We start from the raw sequence: 24,893 nt of genomic DNA, 5'->3' as shown, positions 1-24,893 counted from the left end.
ATCTGCTGTAATTCTGATGGGTGTTCCCTTGTAAGTGGTCTGTTTCTTGTCTCTTACAGCTTTTAATATTCTGTTCTTGTATTGAATTTCTGGAATTTTTATTATTATATGCCTGGGTGTTGCTCTGTTTGGGTTGTAGGTAGCTGGGGTCCTGTATGCCTCATACATCTGAGTATCTTTACCTTTTGCTAAATTAGGAAAATTCTCCTGGATTATTTCTGTGAGTAGCTTTTGTAGTTCACTTGTTTGCATCCCTACTTCTTCTTTTATGTTCTTAATCCTTAAGTTATGGATCCTCTTATCATCTTCTTGTCTTTGTATTATTGCTGTTTGTTTCTTTGTTATTTTTAAGAAGTTTTTCATTTCATTCTCCCATATTACAAGTCTGCCCTCCAGTTCAGATAGTCTGTCCTTAGTTTCTTTCAAGCTGTTATGCCAGTCTTCGATAGACTTCTTAGTATCTTGGTAGTCCCTTTGAACCTGCTTCACGTATTCTATGCTTTCTCTGTTTTCTCCATCAAACAATTCTCCCCTTTTTTTCTGTTCTTCCATTCCACCACCTGTTTTTTCTTGGGTGGTGCTTAGCATTTCTCTAACTATTCTGCATACTTCTAGCTTCAGGTCGTTGATAACTTCATTCCTGAATTGGTCTATGAGGCTCTCTATATAGTGCCTTATGTGTATTGGTGCGGTGTCTGCTATTGCCTGTTTCTCAGAATTGGGGGCCGAGGAGCCTTTCTTGTTGCTGCCTCTTCCCATGCTGCCTCTTCTTCTCTGTTCCTTATATATGCAAGCTTATATAAGAGGCCCAGCTTCTCTCCCAGTCAGCCACAGCCTGATCGAATTGCGCCAGTTAGGTGTTCCCGCTCACCCCTGCGCACCAGGGAGTTATGGACCAGGCAGCCTACGCGTCTCCCCTCCCGGCCACCGTCAGGCTCTGGGATCTGGGTTGGAACAGTCTACCAGGTCCGCCGGCAGCGTCACGCAGGCCAGGCACTTTTCACCAATCCCGCCCGAGAGGGGGATGTGTGGCTGGAGTCACCACCGCGCCCTGCTCCCGCAGGACTGCTCGGGCCCAGAAAGTCCTCTGCTGGAGTCAAACTGTGGTAGAGTGTCAGTTTCTCTCACTCACCTCACCATAAGTCAGTGCACGCCTCCCTGCCGTTCGCAGATTGCCGTTCTCAGAGCTTCTGCACGTCTCTCCCCTTGCCGAGCCGCTGTAGAGGCGGGAAACCCAAATCGCGGCTTACAATGGCGCGGTTCCAGCCTCCACACCGAGTCTTTTCTGTTCCTGTTTTAGCACCAGGACTGCATTCCAAGTTGGCTTCTCTCAGCCCAGTTCGTTCCTGAGTCAGCAGAGCATATCTCCACCTGCTTATGTCTCCTTAGTCCGCACCATTCCTGGCTTCTGAGCCGAGTCTTTCAGAGAGCCGCCGGTAGTTGCTGTTATCTGTCCGCCATGTTCTCCCGGAAGAGTCAAATGGCAACTTAATTGTGTGTACTGAGCAATTGGCTAGATCTTACATCTTTGACATCCTCCATAATATATTAAAAGATCTGCAATACAGTGTTTCTTAGTGCTGGTCTTCCTCTTTTCTACGTTAGAGATAGACAAGCCCAATGTGGGCGCGTCTGGAGACCTAAGACCCTGAGGCACCCGCGGTAACATTAACAGGTGACCTGACCCCGCCGAGGGAAAAGCCATGAGGACCTCGGGGTCTGGAGCTGGGCGGGAGGCTGCAGCTCCCAGAGCTCGTTCTGCCACCTCCTCTCAGACCTCAGCCCGACCCCATCCCTTCCCCGGCTCCCGTCCCACAGCATCACCACTGTGTGTCTTTCCGGTCTGCAAGAGTCCTTCCATGAGGCCTGTAGGCCGTAGAAGTCTCAGTAAGCAGTCTAGCCGGGACAGAAATTCCCCTTGGTGACTTTAAAGCCAATCAAGTTCACAGTCCAGATTAACTTTCAGAAAGAAAAGATACTTGCTACAAATTCATAGTTTTTAGAGGCTAAAATTTTATGACATGTGCGCTTTTATGGAACTGTTGGGTTATACTATACTTTCTTGTTTAGTTTCTTCAGATATGGCCAGTTTTCTCTTAACACTCTTCTTCTCATGCCTGGAGTCCTTTGTTGTTGGCTGCTGTGCTGCATTGCTAAGACCCATCGCTGGAGGAGTGTCCTTGCTTTTCAACACATTTAAGATTATGGAAGGACATGTGTACATCTTATATTCTTTGCTTCACATGCATTTCAGTCATTTTCCAAGGCATTCCTGTTCTTTGTAGCGATTTAGTGGTGTGGGTCACCGTCTGGGGACATTAAACTTTTCAGTTGAAGTGACATCGCTTCAATGAGAACAGCCACAAAAGACATACAAAAAATTAGATGGTGCCTTCATTAGTGATTTGTTTTTTGCACTGACCTACATCCTGGCCCTTTTTCATGTTTTAATATAATAAATACACAGTTTCAGTAAGTTTCCCTGGCTAGGCTGAAACTTTTGATCTTCCTGCCTCACCCTCCCAGAATGCTGAGATGCAGGCATATGCCACTGTGACTGGCTTCACTGGTAATTTTAACACATTTTTAACATCAAGCACTCAGGCATGCCACAAAGTATTTATGTACACAACCTAGTTTTCATTCTTTTATTATTCATTAACCCTTACAGTTATATCTTAAACATGTGGGTTAAAAACAACATAATCATTTTCTGTTAAAATTTTGGTTTTTTTAGAGACAGGATATGCCTTGTTTTCCAGGCTGACCCCATACCCCTAGGTTCAAGTGATTCTCCTGCCTCGGGTTCCTGAGTAGCTGGAACTACAGGTGTACACCACCATACATGGCTTTGAAAATTATCTTTTAAATGGTAGTAATCAATCTACTGAATGAATAACATCCTGTTGTCTTTCATTCATTATTTGAGATCATTGTTTAAGTACATCTTACTAACCTTATACAGTTATTTCACTTTGCTTCAGGTTTTTTGTAATATTTTCACAAATTTATGAAAGCCATTGTCCAGTCTATGCTTAGATATAATTATCTAGGTCTCAATGTGTTCATTTAAAAAACTTTATCAGTTATTTTTTAGTAGTAACTTTTATTTCCTATAATGTTCATTTTATTCATCCACATTCAGATTTGAATGGCAGCCATTTTTCTTTTATCATGATTTAAAGTATACTTTTATATACAAGATTTATGTAAGCAATTTGTAAGTTCCAGGATGGGCCTGTTCTCAGAGCTGTTTTTTGTTATTTTACCATTCTCTTCCTCCTATTTCTACTTTCACAGGTCTCAACTCTGTTTTCAAGAACAGGAGAAAATGATCAAGTGCCAGGTAAAAATGATCTTGGGGAAACTGACCTAGAAAAATCTGGATACATTATAAGCATCTTGTCACGGCCTGCATTTTCAGGAAAACAGACTCAGAGATGAAGATGCTAGCAGAGGAGGTTTATTGAAGAGTCACCTGTATGACAGTGAGGAAAGCAGGATTGGGCAGAAGGAGTTGTTGAACAAACATCTGATTTGATCTTATAAAATAGTCTGGTGCTTAGTGTTTTCTTGAAGTGAAGGGCTTTTATATTTTGAAATCAACCAGTCATCAATTGCTGGCTGCCCCCAGGAGAGATATTTAAGACCTCCAGTTGACCATGGACAATTCTCAGGAAGATTTCCAAGCCTTCTGGTGATTGCAGGGGAATGCCACAGCCCCCTATTTTACACGAAGAAACCATAAGAAAATACATACACATGCCATTTTATCCAACATATTAGTACTTAGAATCATATCATTTTTTAAAAATCTAGCACATAATGGTCCCTGTATACACGGAAATACAACTGATTGTCTTACTTTTCTCACTGCTGAGACAAAATACCCAACACTCAAAGTTAAAGGAGGAAAGGTGTAATGTAGCTCACAGCTGTCAGAGGTTTCAGTCCGTGCGTGACTGGCTCCAGAGCAGGGTGGATGGCAGGGGGGCTTGCAGGAGAGACAGTTCATGGCAGGCGGAAAGCAGAAGCAGCAAGGTAACAAGTAGTGCAGTAGCGAGCGGCGAGTGCCAACGGCAGCCCTCATTCTGTCCCTTAAATCCTGTCCAGGCTACCAGCCCTTCAGGTGGGTACTACTGACATCCAGAGCGGGCCGCCCTTAATGGCAGCATCACCCCATGACTCAATTTCGGCATCACAGCCTTAAGGCTGGCATCACACACTCTAGATCCAGTCACCTCTGAAAGTTCCACCTATGACCTCAAAGGAGGGCCAGCTAGACACAAGCCATAACAACGGGGAACATAAGCAGTTCCCCATTTTGTGGAGATTTAGGTAGTTTTCAAACTTGGTTAATTCCAAGTTAGGTATTGACAGTGTTGAGAGAACATTTTTTGTCAGAATATGACTGTACAAAATAGACCGTCCAGGTTGGATTTACATCTGTCATTTTAATACCTATTTTCTCTGCCTCATTGGCTTTTGTTGTTCTAGTCCTTTTTTCTTTCTCACTTTGTGTTTGTGATTACTTTTCTGTTATTTGGACCTGGGGATTGCACCCAGGGCTTTTGCACTGAGCTTCATCCCCAGTCCTTTTCATTATTTTTTTATTTTGAGCCAGGGTCTCATTAAGTCACTGTGGTGGGGCTTGAATTTGTGATCCTCCTGCCTCACTCTCCCACAGCCATGACACACCACATGTATCTTTAATTGAATTTTTTTAAGATTCCATTTTCTTGGCTTCAGGTATGTATCTTTGCATTATGATGTTAGTGGTTGCTCCAGTGATACAGTAGGAACCCGTGACCTTTCACAGTCTGTTTAGATAAGACACTCACGTCTTACCTAGCTCATGCTTTGTGCACATACTTCTCCCTTCATCATCTCACCATCTCCTTTCTTCCATTTTCTCATCGCTCACAACCTTCTGTATACTTTTCTCTTGTTCCTGAGTAACTTACCGCCCTTAATATCAGTTTTGCCTTCATGCTGCTTCCGGGTGAGGAGTAGACTTTCTCCATCTTCCTGCAGGCTCAGCATCTCATGTCCCGCTTTGAAGCTTAACCAGATGTTGAAGATTTTGGTGGACTATTGCTGCCTTGGATGCCATTGCCTGGAAGTGCCATCGAAGTCTTTATGACACTTCCACACTGATGGTTCTGAGTTATTCTGTTTGTGCCAAATAGAGTTCCTTGAGATCAAAAACCCTTGACTGTGTTCCCAGCCAACACTTAGGCCAGACACAAAATGGTTGTTAATTCAAGTGTAAATGACAGTAGTGGGTAGCTTCCGACAAGATTTTCATTTCTCCCACCATTTTTAGCACAAAGCGAGGAAGGTAAATGTCACCTAGGTAGATAAATGATCTTGACATGGTCTGACCTGTGACTGTTAGAAAAAGCAGTACCATTCACTACCCCACCACCATTTGTTTTTAACATTTCAGCTTCAGGAGATACCTGTGTCATTCAAAGATGTGGTTGTGGGCTTCACCCAAGAGGAGTGGCACTGGCTGAATCCTGTACAGAGGGCCTTGTACCGGGATGTGATGTTGGAGACCTACAGCAATCTGGTCTCAGTGGGTAAGGACAGCTTCTTCCATGCACTGCACATTATGCTGGACTGATCAGCTTCTCTTTGTCAGTCACCAAAACAGACATAAGTGTGTAAAGCCCTCAGAGTGTCAAACTTACTGAATAGTACTTTCTATGTGCAGAATTTTAGCAACTGTTAAATTTTTTTTGTTTTTTTGTACCAGAGATCGAACTAACAACCTTGCACTTATCAGGCAGGTGCTGCGCTGCTAAGCTATATACCTGGCCTTAGCAACTTTTAAAATATTTACTCATTTAATTCTCCTAGAAACTTTATGAGAGACCCTTATATTTTACACCAAGCCAAAAACCTGTTTCCAGTTCCCCCTGTAATTGTTTATTGGCAGCTCACATCTCACACCCCATGAGTAGGTTCACCCGTTTTAACCTTATGTTCTACTTATCCAGTGCAGAGCTCAGATTACTCACAGAGTTCTGGTGTAGACAGAGTCACTTAAAACTATATTTATCAGGAATGCCATTATTATCTTGGAAGAGAGGCCACAGTCTTTCATCTGAATTGGATATGAAAAGTCAGTGAAATGGATATTATTTTTCCAGTAATTAAGACCAAATAAGTATTTTTCTCTTGGGTAAATTTTGAATCAATCTTCCTTGTTTTTCTCTAATTGCTATGTCTCTCATTTATCTGTGTAACTTTTATGGCACTGAATAGTCTCCAACTTGTTCTTCTAGCAATTTATATTCTGCATTTCTGTGTTAATAGATGTAGTAGGTCTAGAGTGTAGCTTAGTGGTACAACATTTACCCAGAATGCAGTAGGCCTAGAGTTCAAAACCCAGCACTACCATCACACCACAACCTCAAAAATAGACTCAAGCTCTTAGGAAACGTTCATATCTGATTTTCTTGATCTCTCTTTTATTCTGCTATATATTGTAATACCATGGATATAGAAAGAATGCAGCAAATGTTTTACAAAGAAGTGCATATACACTGTAAAATGGAACCACTGGATTTGTGTGCCTGTAATGTTTTATGGTAAAAACAAAACCAAAAAAACCCTCATGTCTAGATGTCAATACCATGTGAGGATATCATCTCTCCATCTTGTAAACAACGTGGCTACAGTAGAAGTGTTTCTGAATGCTTTCCCAATAATTAATGCCAGAGGATGGCTCTTAAGTTAACTTCAGTGGAACCTAAAACAAGCAGCCAAACACTAGCATTTTCTTTTTAAAATGTTTTAAGTTAGTACATGTGCCTTAATTCCTTTTTCCCCATTCTTCTCTTCTCCCTTCAACCCTGCTTCCACTCTCCATTTTAAAAAGTTGTTTCCATTTTTTCCTTTCAGTCTCTTTTTTAAAAAAATTTCCCTTTTCGTTCCTTCCCTTCCTCCTGTCTCCTCCCTTGTTCCCCATCTCATTTCAGCACATTCTTCTTCTTGATATCTATCTTCCATTTTGCTCCTCATTTAACCTTTGGGTTTATACAAGAGAATATGATATTTAAATTTGTGCATCTGGTTTATTTTACTTAACATTATGGTTCTGAGAGGAACCAATTTACCTAAAAATAACTCAGGTTTATCCTTCTTTATGGCAGAATAAACTCCATTGTATATAAATGCCACATTTTCTTTATCCATTGATCTGGGTTTTTTTTTTTTCCTTTTTCTATTTTTTTTTTCCCCTCTTTTTATTGGTACCAGGCATTCAACTCATGACCACCTGCTTGCAAGGCAGGTGCTTATGCCACTGAGCTAAATCCCCAGCTATCCATTCATCTCTTGATGGGCTGTTTTTAAGATTTAGCTACTATAAATTGTGTTGCCATAAACATGAGTGTACGTGTGTCATTATGTTATGATGCTTTAACTCTTTTGGAAAGATACCTAGAAAGGACACAGCTGGGTCAAATAGAATCTCTAGCTTTAGTTTTCTGAGGAATCTCCATACTCATCTCCATAGTGCTTGTACCAATTTATATACTCTTCACAACAATTGAGAAAGGTTCATTTTTCCCCAGAGCATTTAAAAAAATATGTACATTTAATCTTTTTTGTGTCGTTGGGGAGGGATTGAATCCAGGGTTTCATGCTGAATTACACTGTAGATCTTCTTAGCTTTTTAATTTTATTTTATTTTGCTAGGTGTTGGCCTTGAACTTGTGCTCCTCCTACCTTAACGTCTCAGGGGTTAAGATGGGTGTCACCACGCTTAGTTTTAATCACCTTCTTAACCATTATACTTAAACTTCTCCACAATGTTTCCTCATCTATTCAGTGACACATTTGAAAGCTAGAACATTACGTTCTTAAAATGTTAGTTATATCTATCACACTGTAATCTGAAGCCTACAAACAATAAAAGATAGAAATAAACTTTAAAAAAGCTTTTTGACCTGCTACTATTTTACAGATTTGGAAATTAAGGCAGAGAGGGATGCAGTCACTTGCTCAGAGTCACCTAGCTTGTACACTGGGAAGTCAGGGTTTGAACCCTGGCAGTCTGGGTATAGAATGCATTCTTAAACCTTACACTGCTCTGCCTCTGTGGGTTTAGCCTGACTTTCAGTGGCCCTAGGTTACTAATTCTATTGGTTCTGGACAAGGTTTATATGCAGTCCCCTCCCAAGTATAATGTGTATATGTGGCCTTTAAAGCTGCCTGAGAGGCGCCAAAGACTAAGGAGCTTGGCCCAAGACCTGGATCATTTCCTTGGAACAGGTTATGAAGGTACCAAACCAGATGTGATCCTTAGGCTGGAACAGGAAGAAGCACCATGGGTTTGTGAGGCACCATGCCCAGGCTGCTGCTGTTGGGGTAAGTGTGATAAACCTAGCAAAAAGTGTACTGTATGAGATTGGCACCTTGGAAACTTTCTATAAGGTCTTTCTTTTAAAAGACTTGAGCACTCCATCCTTTTTGATGATCCTTTGCCCTTCATTCATTCCTGCCTCCTTCAGTTTTCTACTTCCATGTAAATGCTTGATCCATCTCCCTTTCTCCTTGGTTATCAATGTACCTTCTCTTTCATATTCAGATGTTTCTAGAAATAGCTTCTATGATTTTCCCACTCCTCCTAGTGTTATACCCTAACACTTTCCAGGTAAAATACTGCAGATCATATCCACAGCCTCATTACCCATCCTTTCCTTCTTTCTTATATTCAAATGTAAGTCATTCCCACAGATGGAAGAGTGGGATCACAGAAGAGGCAGTGAACTCTCTGTGGGTGTTAGGGAGGGCCAGGTATCCAGGAATGGCTGGTAAGTAGGTAAAGTGGGGTCCATTTCAACCACTTCTAATTGGCACTTTGTGTAGATATAAAATGGCTATATAAGATATCTTACCACAATATCTTACGTACCTCACCACTTTTTACATTCCACTGACATCTCCTGAATTGGATTCAAATTATCTCATGCCTAAATATCTGTCTTTAAGTCAGGGGTTATTTTTGTGCCATATACCTCTTTGGCATTCTAAGACTTTTTTTTTCACATGTAACACTGAAGGGCAACCAAGATGGTGCTCACTTGTGGTCCCAGCACTTGGGAGGCTGAGGTAGGAGGATTGCTATGAGTTTGAGGCCAACCTGAGTTACAAAATGAGTCCAGGACTAGTCTGAATTACAAAGCAAGACCCTGTCTCAAACAAAACAAAACAAAACAAAAAACAAATGATGTAGCTCAATAGTAAAGTACCTTAGGGTTTAATCCCCTCAAGCATACATACATATTTCTTAAGGTTACAAAATAAAAGAATTGCTGAAAAATAGTAATTATTGAAACAAAAAGTGATAAATGCATATATCAAGATATTTTCAAAATGTATGATGTAGTAGATGCAGTTCCTTATTTATATATCAAACAAAAAGTATATCTTTAATAAATATCAAAGCAGAGATGATTGCAAATGTTATGAAAAATCTTTAAATGTGTAAAATGAGATGAAAATACTATATTCATAAATAAGTGCAAAAAGGAACTGCTAATATCATTGTACAGATATTTATGTTCATAATCAAAAGACATGCTCAATTGTAACTTGAATTTAGTGAAAATAAAGATCTGATTTTTTTCCTGTCCAAGTTCCTAACCCCTGTGATTTTTATCCACCAAGAACTCCTAAATTTTTTTTTTTTTGAGATAGGGTCTTATTAAGTTTCCTAGGCTGGCCTTAAACTCATGATCCTCTTATTTCAGCCTCCTAAATTGTTGGGATTATAGGCAGGTGCTACCACACAAGGCTAAAAGTCTTATTTTAAATCCTAGTCAATTTTGTTGAATCCATTATTTCATTTAATTCATCTCAGAGTGCTTTATTATTTATATTAATATAAATATTCAAGAGAATAAACTCTGATAATTGCTATCTCTGTACTTATCAAAGTCTAAGCTGGACTTCTTGCTAAAATACACATTTTTTGATTCAGCTGGGGATTTAGCTCAGGGGCATAAGCACCTGCCTGGCAAGCATGAGGTCATGGGTCGATTCCTGGTACCAAAAAAAAAAAAGCCTGCCTTGATTCAGTAGGTCAGAGGTGGGGCCTGAGATTAAACAAGCTAACAAGCTAACAAGCTTTCAGGGAAGGACAAATGACCCTCACATTGAATAGCAAGGTGCTGGGTAATGTTTAAACCTCTCTCTTCTATAACAAGTCAGGAAATCATGCTGTATAGGTCAGCCACCCATTTTTGTGAATAAAGTTTTATTGCAACATAGTCACAATCTTGTATTTACATGGTGTGTATGTTCTCTTGCTACAATGGGAGAATTAAATAATTGTGAGAAAGACCATATGACCCATAAAGCCTAAAATATTTTCTCTTTGGCCCTTTAAGAACAAGTTTGCCAATTCCTGTTCTATAATGTCATTTCATCTTTTGAATTATTTCTGTGTATCCTATATGTTACATTCCATTCATGCCAGTGCTCTGAATCTTCTCTACCATAGAACACTCTTCTCTGAATTGTACTTTTGGTTATGGTTCATATATTGTGCACACTTTAAATTTGAGAGCATTTCTTATAGTAATTTTATTACAAATCATAATTATTAAATATAAAGATTCATAAGCAATGATTCACTTGTACTTTCTCCAGAAGACATCTGGCAAGTTGATATCCAGAGGAAGAGACAGCAAGACATGTTTTTGAGGCAAGGTGCCTTTATCAGCAAGAAAGCATTGCCCGAGGGAAAAATCCATGAGTGTAATAAGTTTGGGAAAATATCACTTCTGAGCACTGATCTTTTCCCTTCAATTCAAAGGCCCAATAACTGGGATACTTGTGGAAAGAGTTTGAATGATAATTTAGACTTGATTGGTTTGAAGAGAAACTATGTCAGAAAACAAGATGAGTGTTATGGATATGGAAAATTGTTGCAATGCAGTAACCATGATAAAAGATCTGATGGAGAAAAATCATGGGCATGCGGTCACTGTGAAAAAGATTTCAGCCATAACCCAGCACTTATATATAAACCAGCAGTGGCCAATTCTCTTGTGTACAAACGAAAGAGAATTCCCCCTACAGAAAAACCTCATGTTTGTAGTGAGTGTGGGAAAGCCTTCTGCTATAAGTCTGAATTCATTAGACATCAGAGAAGTCACACAGGGGAAAAGCCTTATGGATGCACTGACTGTGGAAAAGCCTTTTCACATAAGTCAACCCTAATTAAACACCAGAGAATTCACACTGGGGTAAGACCCTTTGAATGCTTTTTTTGTGGGAAAGCCTTTACTCAGAAGTCACACCGCACAGAACATCAGAGAACGCATACAGGAGAGAGACCTTTTGTGTGCAGTGAATGTGGGAAGTCATTTGGTGAGAAGTCATACCTCAATGTCCATCGAAAAGTGCACACAGGAGAAAGACCCTACCGTTGTAGAGAATGTGGAAAGTGCTTCAGCCAGAAATCATGCCTCAATAAACACTGGAGGACTCATACAGGAGAAAAACCCTATGGGTGCAATGAGTGTGGCAAAGCTTTCTACCAGAAGCCAAACCTAAGTAGACATCAGAAAATCCATGCTAGAAAGAATGCCTACAGGAATGAAAATTTAATGATTGTGGGGAATCCTTGATGATGATACCCAGTTTAATTGGGTATAGGAATTTATCCATAGGAGAAAACTTAACAACTTAATGAAGTTAGACAAAATGTTTTATTAAAGAAAAGTCATACTGTAATTATGATGAATCTTTAATGGAAAATATAAATACTGTATAAGAATGTTCACTCTGAGATAAAAATGTTTAAAGTATATTGAATAGAATAACAGATTACAAAATGTATGTGAAAAGACTTAGAAGTATGTGATGGTACTCTCCTTGGTGTGATACATAACATTTATATTTTGGAATTGTTAATGTGAATCACATAAATTGTGAACATCAAATCCATATGTCATGCAGTACAAATGATGCCATCCCCTCAGTTTTTCAACTCTACATATCACCATTTTCTTTTGGTGTCTTAATGGTATAAAAAATAGTAATACAGTGGCCAGCTACTTTAAGAACTTCAGCATAATATACCAGGTACATTTTCCCACCTTGCTTGTAATAAACGTAAAGGGGTTTAACAGTTGTTACTAAGCCCTTCTCTGAATAAGAAAGCAATGTTTTTAGTGTTGTTTGGTAAGTCAGCCAAAAGTTTATTTAAAAGTTATTTTTGTTAGAAACATATTAAAGCTAAGGAATAATTTAACTGCCTGACACTGGGTAAACAAAATTCTGAGGGGCTGGGGATTTAGCTCAGCGGCATAAGCGCCTGCCTTGCAAGCAGGCAGTCGTGAGTTCGATCCCTGGTACCGATAAAAACGAAAAAGACAAAAAAAAAAAAAATTCTGAGAAACTTTATCTCAGCAGATTGTTTAGCAAAGTATAGTGTTTCCCTGTTATACATTGCTCATATTGTTCTAGCTTTTCTTAAAATGTCTTGCAGAAAATAAGAAGTGATGCTCTTTATACAGGTCTTGTAACTCAGAAATGTTTCATGCAGAAATCAGTGAAGTAGAACTCTCTTGCCTTTGAGTTTTCTTCTGCAAATTAATGCAGCAGTATCCACTTTTCTTCCCTATAACTTCTTGTAATTATCCTGGACACTATGTCCCAAATTTTCCATCATCCAATGTTGGAAAAACTTCTTTTTGCTTGAGCCACCATTTTGTCTACATAAGAAAATAAATGGAATGGAAATCTATATTCTTCAAGATTGCCTCCCTGATCCAGAAAGAAAAAGGAAAAAGAGATGTAACCACAGATAGAAACACAGTTTTAAAAGATGATGAAAATATACCATGTGTGACTATAGATCAGTATATTTTAAAAACAGGAAATGAGTGCTTTTTAAAAAGCAGACCATTCAGTTATAAGAATTACGGTAAGAAGTATAAAACATGATAAAAAAATAAGCACTCCTGAAGCATTTGGAAAAGTTATTTAGAATCTATATTGAAAAATACTCCTGTCTTAGACAAATTCTATGATTAATTCTATGTATCTACTCTTTTAAAGTAATACCAAAGTTGCTGATAATATTGTAATCTATAGATTGTACTGTCCAATTTATTTTATGAAGTCAAAATAGAGTTGAAAAACTCAAGATCCACCTTATAAGTATAGAAATAATTAACATTATGACAAATAGAATTGAGCTGTATACCTAAAGGATGGCCAACCATGTGGTTACTGAATTAGAGCCCAAGAATGCAGAACCAGTTCAGGAAATATATCAATCACATTAACAACTTAAAAGAGAAGAATCATTATCCCTCAACAGATGCTGACAAGAGAGTTAATAGAAACATTTGCAAACATTTCTAACAATGTAATATAAGTTATAATCAATGGTATAGGGTTTCTTTACCAAAACCTTATAATATTGTTATACTGAAGCCATTTTTTAAAAAAAAACAGGAATTAAATATAATCTCGGAGACAGTGAACACGAAAATATAAAATAATTGGTATAAGCAATGAAAAAGAAAAAACTACCCCTCTTTTGAGGAAGATATGGTGAGATACCAATAAATGAAGAGACTAATTTATTTTAAGGTAATTTTCTAAGAAGGAAATGTACAGAAATGAAGAACTCTTCCCTGTACTGACAATAAACACAATAATTTATGTACTTCTTTTGGAATTGCACAAAAACTTACCAATTTTTTCTTTTTAGCTTATATGAAATCATCATAAATTTAATATAAAAAATGCTGACCTGATTGGCTTTCAATTTGGAAAAATAGTTGGACCAATGGCACAAAAATATCCAAAAACAAAGTCCAAGTGGATTGAAGACTTAAGTGGTTTTGGTTTTTTTTTTTTTTTTTTTTTGTACTGGGGATCAGATTCATGACCTCACGTTTACCAGGCAAGCACTTATGCCACTGAGTAAATCCCCTGCCCCTTAAGACTTCAGTTTTAAAAATAAAGCTCTTTTTTAAAATGTCAGAGACTATGCAATCTTGATTGAGAGAGAGATTATCTTTATCAACATGGGATATTCAAAAGCTATTGAAAATAAATATTTGACTACATAAATTTTTGAGTGGTAAAAGATGTTACAAAAGAAAAGATTACTGGGGGAAAATGTTTGTGGAACTGATTATAGAAGAAGCATGTCTCAAATTGACAGGAAAAACACCCCAATAGCAAAACATGCCCAAAAATTATATATATAAATGCAGAATTGTGAGAAGAGAGCAACTCTTAAGTGGCTGATGGATCTATCAAAGAATATTGGGGATGCAGATTCAATTTATGGTAACATTGCAGAGTGCTTTTTGCTACCCATAAATACTGCTCTTACACACTTGTTGAAAACACATTTCGAAAAGCAACTCAAATTGCTGTTTTGACAAGTAATCTGGAAATAACTGTTAGAATTCAAAAATATGAATTTTGGAGAATCTTCCCCCTTGGAAGATGTGGCTTCAGTACACAGAGGACAGATAAGCATAGGCATTTATTGTAACTTGTTTCTAATGGCAAAAACGAGAACAACAGTGGAATCTCACCAGAATAAAAGTAAATTCCTGTCAGTAGGAAAATGGGGAGAAGGAAATGTCTGTGTTTTATCTGTTCCATAGAATGGTTAGACAACAAGGCGGAAAACTAAAACTGTGCTACCCAAATTACATAGGCTTTTTTCAATGTAAAAAGCAGCTAGATGATAACACATAAAATACTATCTTTTGTAAAAGAATAACAAAATGTCTCTAGATGTCTTTGAATGTATCTTGTGTATTATTTTATATGCATGGAGAAAAGTATGGAAGATTATGTACTGAGTTGATGGGAAGTGGGTGATGCAGGTAGCGTTTTGGAAGATTTGGAAGAGGAAAAGGGGAGGCAAAAAGAAAAGCAAATAACTGGACCAAATATGATACTTTAAGTGCATGTTGTTAGGGGCAGGTAAAAGGCAGCCAAAATTCTAAGTTGTAGGATGCTTGTGGTTTATTTGTTAAGTGAAAGAGGAAGACTGTAGAATATATATGATACTATTTGAAAAATAACACTTTTGGACCAGGGATATAGCTAGTGGTATAGTGCTTACCTAACATGCTTAAGACCCTAGATTCAATCACAGCTACTATAATAAATGAATAAATAAAACATTAAAAGCCCCATGTATGTATTTTATATATGCATGTTTATGTTTATATGAACAAGGACAATTGTTGGAAAATACAAGGTAGCATTGACTGCCTTGGTGAAGGGGAATATAAAATAGTTGTGTACTTTATATATCTTTGTATTGCTTTACTTGTTAACAACATACGTTACTTTTGTAATTTGAAAAATATAAAATAAAAGGGAGGCAACATTTCCAAATGCAAGAATCCTTGAAAAGTTTTTTCCCTGACAAGATGACTGACCTGATCCTACTGCCTTCCGCTCAATCGTGGGAATGTGGTGTATAACAAATCTCTGAACTAAACACTAAGAGTGCTTAGTGAAACTTTACACCATTTAACTAGCTTCTTATTCCCCATACCTCAGTCCCTCATAATCACCATCTTGTCTGCTATGAGTTTAACATTTTGATTCTAAATGAGATTGTAGATTGTTTTTATGCTTGACTTATTTCATTTAATATCCTCCAAGTACATCCATGTTATCACAAAAATAGGATTTTCTTCTTTTTTAAAGGCAGAATAGTATTTCATTGTATGTAATTTTTTGTTCATCCATCAATGGTTATTATGTTGATTCCACATCTTGGCTCTTGTGAATAAAGGTGGAATGAACTTGGAATTGTAGATATTTCTTCAACACATTTGTTTCTTTTGGGCATATACTGGAACATATGCTTATTCTATTTTTAGGGTTTGAAGAACTAGTTTACTGTCTTCCATAATGGCTGTACTAGTTTACATTCCCAGTAGTATATAAGGATTTCATTTTTTCCACTTCATTGCCAGCACTTGTCTTTTGTCTCTTTTATGATAGCCATTGTAACAAGTATGAGTTGATATTCATTGTGGTTTTGATTTTTCCATGATTCATGTTGCTGATTTTTTATTCACCATTGGCCTATTTGTATATTATCTTGAGAAATGTCGACTCTGGTCCTTTGCTCTTTTAAATATATATTGGCAGCACTGGGGATTGAATCCAGAGCCCTTTCCCCCTTTTTTCCTTCATATTATTATGTCCTATTGGTAACGTTGACCTTGATCACTTGGTTAAAATGCCAGATTTTTTCACTGTCATTACTTTTTCTTCCTTTATAGTTAATAAAATCTTGGGCAAGATACTTTGCAGTTTGCAAAATACCTATTAGCAGGTTGTAACACTAGAGATTGACTAGTTCTGGAAAAGAATTCATGCATCTCCAATAATTCTGATGGTCAGCCAAAGGTGGTCAGATCTGGTTTACAACCTGTCATCCCTAATTAGCCCTAAAACAAATGTCCTCTTCTTAAAAAATAGACAAGAAACATTGAATTATGACATTTATGGACACTGGTCTATAGCTTTATGAACTATACCACTTAATCTCAATTATCAACGTGACTGGAATAAGACACTCCTAGACAGGTGATCATATCATGGGGGACTTACTCACCAGTGGATTAACCCACTGTTCATAGCTGAATGTGTTTTTAGGAACTGGGGCCCACTCAAAGGTGGGTTCCTAGAGGCATGTCTACAGAGGGTGTATCTCATAAATGCTTTCCCCCTGTGATCTGCTTCCCAGCTGCCACAAGTGTGCAGGTTTGCTCCACTGTGCCCTTCTGCCATGACATGTGCTTCAATTTAGATTCATGACTATGGACTGAGACTTCTAAAACCATGAGCCAAATAAAACATTTCTCTTTTATGTTCCAGCAAAAAAAAAAAAAAAAAAAACTGAGTGACTTATGTCTTTTAATTTCCTAGTTCTACTTTATCATAAACTTGGCAGCATAAAGCAACACACATTTTAAAACAGTTTCTGAGTTGGGAGTACAGGTTTGGCTTAGCTGGGTCCCTCTGTTCAGAATCTCACAAAGCTGCAGTTAAGATACTGGGCAGAACAGTCGTCTCTTCTGATCCTCAACTAAGGAAGGGTCTGATTTTAAGTCACATGGTTGTTGCAAATACGCTTTTTTTTGTGATTGTGTTGGGATAAGAGTCTCAACTTCTATTGCTAACTGTGGACCAGAGGACACTTACTCGGTTCCTTGCCATATGTGGCCTATCCAATTTGTGGTCACAGTACAGTAACTTCCTTGAAATAAAGAATATGCTACTAATATACAAGATATAATCTTATCTAGTATCGTCATGGATAAGCCATCTTGTTGCCCTTGCTGTATGCCATTAGAAGCAAGAGACTGGTCTGAGCCAGGCTCAAGAGAACATTACATACATGTGTAATTTTCCTTTCCACAATAATTAGGTGGCAGAGGTCATTGTAGATCATCTTAGCATCTGCCTATCTCCTGGAGGAAACACTGTTTGAAAGTAGGAATGAATAAGGAGGTCAGTTATGTTAGAACTAAGATCTAAGCAAGTCACTTACTTGCTGCTAGTCTTCATGAGTACAGATTACAAATGTTCTTCCTGGAATTTCTCCATTAAAGATCTGTTTTGGTTGTAGTTGGTTGGAGTTCTGTATGCCTCATTTATCTGGATATCACTTCTTTTTCTTATGCTTGGGAAGTTTTCCTTAATTATTTCGGTGAATAGCCTTTGTAATTCATTTGGTTTACTCCTATTTCTTCACTCACGTTTTTTATTTTTAAGTTATAGATCCTCTTCTAGCCTTTGAATTGTTACTTCCTGGTTGCTTGTTATTTTTAATACATCTTTTCTTTCATGATCACACATTGTAAATCTCTCTTCAAGTTTTGAAAGGCTAACTTGAGTTTCTGTCAAGGCATTTTGCCAGCTTTCAATGTAGTTTTTAATCTCCTGGTAATCTCTCTGGATCTGTTTCATGTATTCTAGTTTTTTTTTTATATTCGTCACCAAAGATTTCTCTTCCTTTTCTGGGTTCCTCCATTCTTCCACCTGTGTCTTCTTGAGAGGGGACTAGCATTTCTTTTATTAATCTTTTTATATCTTGCCTCACTTGGATTAGAATTTGTTTTAAGTTCGTCTATGAGGTCACGAAGGTATTTCTTTATGTCCGCTGATGTTGTGGCCAATATTGCATGATTGCTGCCCTGGATCTCTTCTGTATTTACCTCTCCTGGGCTTATTTTCCCAGGATCAGCGGCTGGAGATTTTTCTTTATTTTTTTCTCTTATCATGTCTCTGGTTTCTTTCAGACAGGTGTGTGATGGAGGTCTCAGGCCTCTCCATATTGCTTATGGTTTTTCTGAAATGTGCTGGCTGGGGTTTTGCTGCCCTCCCCAGTTTGCTGTTATCTGAGGTACATGCAGGGACTGTGGGCTGGCCCCTCTCCTCTGAGCCAGTCAACTGGCAAGTGCCTTCAGCAACTTAGCCTTTGCTTTGTGGACATCACAGAGTCGGGACAGTTTCATTCCTGGCTACTGGGTCCTGACCAGGGGCGTGACTTAGCCCAAGCTGATCCCACCAGTCCTCTCTGGGCCAGGAGTGGCTAATGATGCCACCGTGGCGTCGGACTCTGTCCCACTCCAAGATGTCTTCACCAAGAATGCAGTTCTCTACCTTGGCTCCACTCCATGCTGCGCTGTATCCTCCCGCCAAGGGCCTGGGACTCACCAACTCCTGTTATCAGTGGCCATGGTTTCTTCACTAAGAATCTTCTGACTCCAGGGCTCGTCCAGCACAGTGCGGGATGGGTCTTGGTGAGCGCGTCCAGCTCCAGCCCTCCACCCACATTTTTCCTGCCTCTCCCTATTTTTCTTTTTCCTTAAGTTTCCCCCTGGGGTGGTGAGAATCCCTCTCCACTCATCCGGCCCTCTCTATATTGTCAAATTCCAGCTTCTGAACTGTTTTTCCCAGAGAGGCTCTCTGCCCAGCTACCTAGCAAGCTACCATCTTCTTACTCCCCTTTTAAATTTTGAAAGTCTCACTAAGCTGCTCAGGATGGGCTTGAATTTGAAATCCTCCTCCTGCCTCAGTGTCTCAGAGTGCTGGGATTACAGATGTGTGCCTCTCGGGTTTCTCCTCCTAAGAAGCAGACTCTTGTCTTCCTAATGTGCCCTATCATCTGCTTGTAAAGTCACAGTGTGACACTATCTTTTTTATAACTGGCACCATGTTGACTGACAAGACATAGGGATCTGGTTCCTGCATTAATGACTGGTTTTGCACAAATGGTGAGTAGCTTTTCTACAAGCATAATATTTACTGATCTTTCTCATTTACGAATTCTCTGCTGTAAAGTATGATGTATATATTTTAAAACTTCTTTCACAAGTCAGGTGTGCACGCCTATAATTCCAGAACTCAGGAGGCTGAGGTAAACGAATCATGAGTTTAAGACCAGCTTGGGCTACAAAGTGAGTGAGTTCAAGGCCAGCATGAACTGCGTAGCAAGACCCTGTCTCAAGAAGACAAATAAATAAAATAAAAATTGTTTCATAAACAGTGATGAAAACATTCATGCTAATACTGCATACAAAAAAAAACCCTGGATAACATCCATTAGATTTACCGTGTATTAGAAACAGTTGATGAGAAGTAATTTGTTCTCAGAACATGGGCTTTGGTAGGGATTAATGTCCAGCTCCAGGAAGTGCCTGAAGTCTTCTAGCACTAGGCTTCCCATTACAAGAGTGGGCTGCTAATATGGAAACAAACCCAAATGGCAAGATCTGAGATCCAGATTCAAAGGGTCCCAGGCAGTGCTGTGGATCAGTTAAAATCTGGCTCTTGCACTTATTACTCTAGGAAGACAAGTCTTTTAGGTCAGCCTCAGTCTGCCTCCAAAAGTCAACATGGGTGAAGTGAAAATCTACCATATTTCACCTCTGTACAGATGCACTGCACCTGGCAATGCATGGGACTTGTATGCTGGTGGTTGAAAGTGTGTGGCTTCCTGGGTCAGGTACACCACCTCGAGACACACACTCAGGTACCTATCTTTATCACCATTTCATATAAATTGAGTTATGTAGCTAATTCTTTTGTAACATCGTGCTTTGGAAGATTGTTCTTCTCAAAGGCACTCAGCAGTACTGAGTCAGTTCGCAGCTTGTGAGTTGTATTCTATCTTTTCTGCAGAGGGAACAGACAAAGACTTGCATGACAGCACTATCCACACGAAAAGGGCAAAAGCATGTGTTATAATCATACCCAAATGTGCATTTCATGCTTGGCCCAAAGAGGTCACCCATGAAACCTCATTCCTCTCTAGCTCCAGGAAACCAGTTTCTCGCTGGGAGAGAATACAGTTTTGAGGTGAGAGTAACAGTAGACTCGGGTGTTCACAAGGCTCATGCAGTACTTGAGACCCTGGTACACTAAGCATTCAGACTCAGAGGTGCTTTCAGACCCTAAAGACCTCGCTACTGATTTGGTCATTTATTAGTGGGATCTGGGTGGCTAGCAGCTAAGAAACAGAATGTATGCTGATTCTCTCCTCTAATGGCTCCGTCAGGGACCTGCTGCACTCATATTTGGCTTCTGTTTCTCTATGATAAAATGGTCCCAGATAACGCATAGCCTTTGGAAATGTGTGTTTCCAAAGAAGCATGTCTAATGTACAGTATTTGTGCAGAATGTGAGCTTATACTATGGTTTTAAACATCTAATACCTTGTTATCTAGTAATACCTAATGTTATGGCAATCCATATTCATTGGGCTCTTCTATTTATAAGAGACTTTGTTTTCCCACATGGGCAAGTGGGCACACACAAACACAAACGCATGCGTTCATTTGCCCACACGTACACTGCAGTCACACTGCCAACGTGTTGCCTAATTCTCCCTCAGTGAACACAAATGATCCAATACATAGATAATTTTGTAGGTACCAGGCATTGAAATCACAATGTCATGTTTGGCAGGTAGGCGCTGTGCCACTGAGCTGAATCCCCAGGCCCATAGATTTTTTTAAAAAAAATTTGCATTCCTATCTAAAGAAAGAGGGCAAAACTTTACAGGGCACTGGTGAAAATCTTAAAACATGATGGTCAACGAGTGACAGAGACAGAGATACATACAGCAAAATAGAGCTCGAGACAGAAAAAGGAAACTGAGCAGGAAAAGGAGGGCAGCAGCGGCAGTTTAAAATCTAATTTTTATTAAATAAAAGGCCAGGGATTTAGCTCTGTCACAGAGCCTGTCTGGCAAGTATGAGGTGCTGAGTTTGATCATGGCACGACAAAAAAAAAAAAAAAAAAAGGAAAGCAAACAATCCAGCATTAACATTGGCAGTGTCATATTACTAGACTATATTGCACACATCTATCAAGAATGTCTTGAAAATACAAAAAATCAGATGGAGCATGTGTTCTGGGAAATGAGTACAAAATAGAAGATTTTGAAATGGTGTTAACAAAAGTACTGCAAATCTGGGGATGGTGGTGCACAGCTGTAATCCCAGCCTGCCTGGGCGACAACAGTGAATTCAAGGCCAGCCTGGACTACACAGTAAGACCCTCCCTCCAAGGGGCCAGGGATTTAGCTGGGCGGCCCAAGGGCTCCTTTGGGAAACACGAGGTTGTAACTTCCTTCCCTGCTACAAAAAACAAAAACAGCAACAAAAGGACTCTGTCCCCCCCCCACACACACACAAAAACCCAAAACCAAACCAAACCAACAAACAAAACCCTCAAAAATAAAAATTATTGGTGTGGGTGGTAGCCTATGCTTATAATTCCAACAATTAGGAGGCTGAGGCAGAAGGGTCAGTGTGAGTTCCAGATCTGCTGGGCTATGGAACCACGTTCAGGGCAAGCCTATCTACACAGTGAGATCCTGACTCAAAAAAAAAAAAAGATTCTCCGAAGCAAAAATACACGTTATACCAAGTTTTATAAATACAAAGATCAGTAACTTTGATTAGTTTGACAATTCGACTTTTAAAATCCTTAGACAAAATTGATAAGGAAGTAAATCTAGAAGCAGGTATCTGCAACAAACCTAAGATATGAACTGTCAGTGTGTAGAGGGCAGCAAAGATTATTCTACTCAGCCCCTGGAGAAATAATTCATGGAGCCCAGGAACTGCCACGAATTCCCTGCCTCTCACCCAGGGTTCCCCCACCACCAACCCCTCAGCTCCAGCTTCCCAGACTGCCTCGGTTTACCTGGCTTCCCAGACATGGCAGCTGCAAGACAGTGCAAGGACACGACCTGCTGCACCACCTATGGCTCCTTAGTTTACCTGCCTGCAGCCTTGGGCTGCCTGGCTTAATAAGTGTCTTGAGGTAGCCACACCCCCCACTGTAACCCGCTTTTACTCTTTCCAGGCTCACCTTTTGCCATAATCCACCAGAGAGTGTGTGTGTGTACGTGTGTCTGTGTGTGTGTTTCTTTATGTATGTCTGTCTGTCTGTTTGTCTGTATGTATGTGTGTATGTCTCTCTGTCTGCAAACCTAGGCAACTGATAGTGAACCTTTTAAGATAGAGGTCTCAAACCGCAGTTCCAAACCCACTTATCATGAAGCACTAACACTACCATGAAACTGGAATGCTCTGCTGCTGTGGCAATGCTAGAGTGACTTGGCTAGCCTGGGACAGAGGGCTTTGCAGGGCTCCTGAGTCCTGAGTGTGCCACTTTCACCATCACTGATGTAGGCTGTGCCTGCTGTTGTGCCAGGTGCTGAAAGTGAAGGGTGATTTGAAACGGATTCCTAGCAGGGTGTTGCCGTGCACGCCTATAATCTCAGCATTGGAGAGGCTGAGGCAGGAGGATAGCCCAGAGTTCAAGGCAAGCCTGAGCTACATAATTAGATGCTGCCTCAAAAAATCCAAAAAGCAGAGCATAAAAAAGAAACAAAGAAAAAAAAAGAAAGAAAGAAAAAACCAAACCAAAACAAAACCTTCCTGACCTCAAATAATAGAGGAAGCCTAAGGAAAATCAGGTACACAGAAAAGAGACAAAATGTACCAAACTTTCACTAGGGACAAATGAGTCATTCAACATGATCCTGAGAAAATCAGTGGATCTGTGACTCAGACCAGGGAAGGGAGGGCGGGGATCCCTACAAGGCAGGCTAGAGGGGCACCTGTGCTGCTGAGACCTCCTTCCCCTCCCCTGGAACCTGGAAAGCCCTCCACAACCAACCTGGCTGGCAAAGCAGGGACAGACTGAAGGACTGGAGGATCTGCACATGGGACTCCGTAGTCTAAGTTAAGGAGCCTGGATTGGGGGCAGCTGGGAACCCAGGGAAGAGGCGACATCAGCCTCTTTTACTCTGTTTTGGTTTCTGGTTCTAGGTGTGAAACCCAGGGGCTGCACACTGAGCTATACAATATCTGCCCTTTTTTATTTTTTACTTTGAGCTGGTTCTCCCTCAATTGCTAAATGCCCTACCTGGTCTCAAACTTGGGATCCTGTGGCCTCAGCCTGAGTACTACATTTACAGGCACGGGCCACATATCCAGCTTGCATATTTAAAAAAATCAAGCAAGCATCTCTCTCACTATCTCTATTTTTGTTTTCTCTTTGTACAGTGGATCAAACTCATGACCTCCCGTTTGCCAAGCAGGCACTTAAAACGCTAAGCTAAACCCTGTCACCTAAGCATGTCTGTTGTTTCCTAGAATCATTTTCTCTGTCCCTGTGTTCATTTTCTTCATCTTCCTGACCTCATATTTACTGATTTATTCTCTCATTTCCCAGTGATTTTCCTCCATGACACATTTTTTTTGTGACATGCATGGTATTTGGTGGATAAGGATTTAGGCCCTATACAAATAAGTGGACTCCCCACACTTGATGTGGTCCCAGCTTCTCTGACCTGGAAATGAAACTGTGGCATTGACCCCATTCCCCACCCCGACTTGCATAGTGGGGAGAGACCTTCGAAAGAGCAAAAACTCTCCAGTTCTGGTTGCAATGCACATAGCCCAAGAACAAAACAATATAGATGGTCCCATTTCTGTCTTATCGGTACCAGGGATCGAACTCACGACTGCCTGCTTGCAAGGCAGGTGCTTATGCTGCTGAGCTAAATCCCCAGCCTCCCATGTCTGTCTTACAGAAGGAAAATTTCGGAAAAGAAATGTCATAAGAGGTAGGTGTACCTCTCCAAATGTGTGTTAGAAAAGATAAAATGAGACTCAAATTTTCTACACTGATTTTAAAGTCCGGAAGCCCTGTGGCACTGATGAAAATAGAAAGAGGGTGACATGTCCAAAGGCACGGTCCCCAGTTGGAAGAGCTATAACAGGAGGTCATCTGACAGCAGCCTGTCCCTTCTTCATTTGTTCATCTGACAGCAGTTCAAGAGCGCACTCCTGGGAGTCTTACTTTGGTTAGTTAGAAATCGAGACTTAGTAACAGATAACTCACCCTTCTGCTGCCACGTGCTGGCACTCGAGGGAAGAAAGCAGCAGTAACACAGCCACTCAGATGTTCTGAGCACCAGTCCTGTGGTGTCCTGAACCCACCAACAGCAGTGAATTAGAGGAAGAGGGTCAGACTGGAAAGCCAGGTGAGGGAGGAAGTGCCATTGCCACTGAAGGATAAAAAGAGCCTTCTCCATTTTGAGGAAGCCTCAAATGCAGAGGTCCAGAGACCCAGAGCACAAACACCTCTCAAGGTCAGAGTGCAGAGAGGACAGCACTGCAGCTGGGAGACTGTGGACAAGGGATGGCAGGAAAGATCACACTGAAGGCAGGTCACAGCCAGAGCAGGTCACAGACTGTGGACTTTGTTCTAGATGAAATAGAAAGCCTTGTAAGTGCTCAGGGAACCATGACGCTCAGCCCACTTTTCTTGCACCT

General features: G+C 40.0%; 1 protein-coding gene across 4 annotated transcripts in view; it reads left to right on the top strand.

Moving 5' to 3' along the window:
• Nucleotides 1–15,405, top strand: part of Znf793 (zinc finger protein 793) — a 39,383-nt gene extending 23,978 nt beyond the window's left edge. For 3 of the 4 annotated variants that reach the window (XM_063252162.1, XM_013149857.3, XM_003467337.5), the window contains exons 3-6: nt 3,301–3,346; nt 5,450–5,585; nt 8,287–8,382; nt 10,669–15,405. In XM_063252162.1, the coding sequence (XP_063108232.1) occupies nt 3,332–3,346; nt 5,450–5,585; nt 8,287–8,382; nt 10,669–11,651 (1,230 nt within the window). In that variant the 5' untranslated portion in view covers nt 3,301–3,331 and the 3' untranslated portion in view covers nt 11,652–15,405. The remainder of the gene's footprint in view (nt 1–3,300; nt 3,347–5,449; nt 5,586–8,286; nt 8,383–10,668) is intronic. The other variant, XM_063252163.1, reaches the window with a different exon arrangement.
• Nucleotides 15,406–24,893: the final 9,488 nt, after the last annotated feature.

This window comes from Cavia porcellus, unplaced genomic scaffold, assembly GCF_034190915.1.
Source record: "Cavia porcellus strain 051 isolate PalLab524CR breed Dunkin Hartley unplaced genomic scaffold, mCavPor4.1 scaffold_7, whole genome shotgun sequence".
In the NCBI taxonomy this organism is placed as follows: domain Eukaryota; kingdom Metazoa; phylum Chordata; class Mammalia; order Rodentia; family Caviidae; genus Cavia; species Cavia porcellus.
Note: the sequence above shows the minus strand (reverse complement) of the source record. Positions and strands in the feature narration are given on the sequence as shown.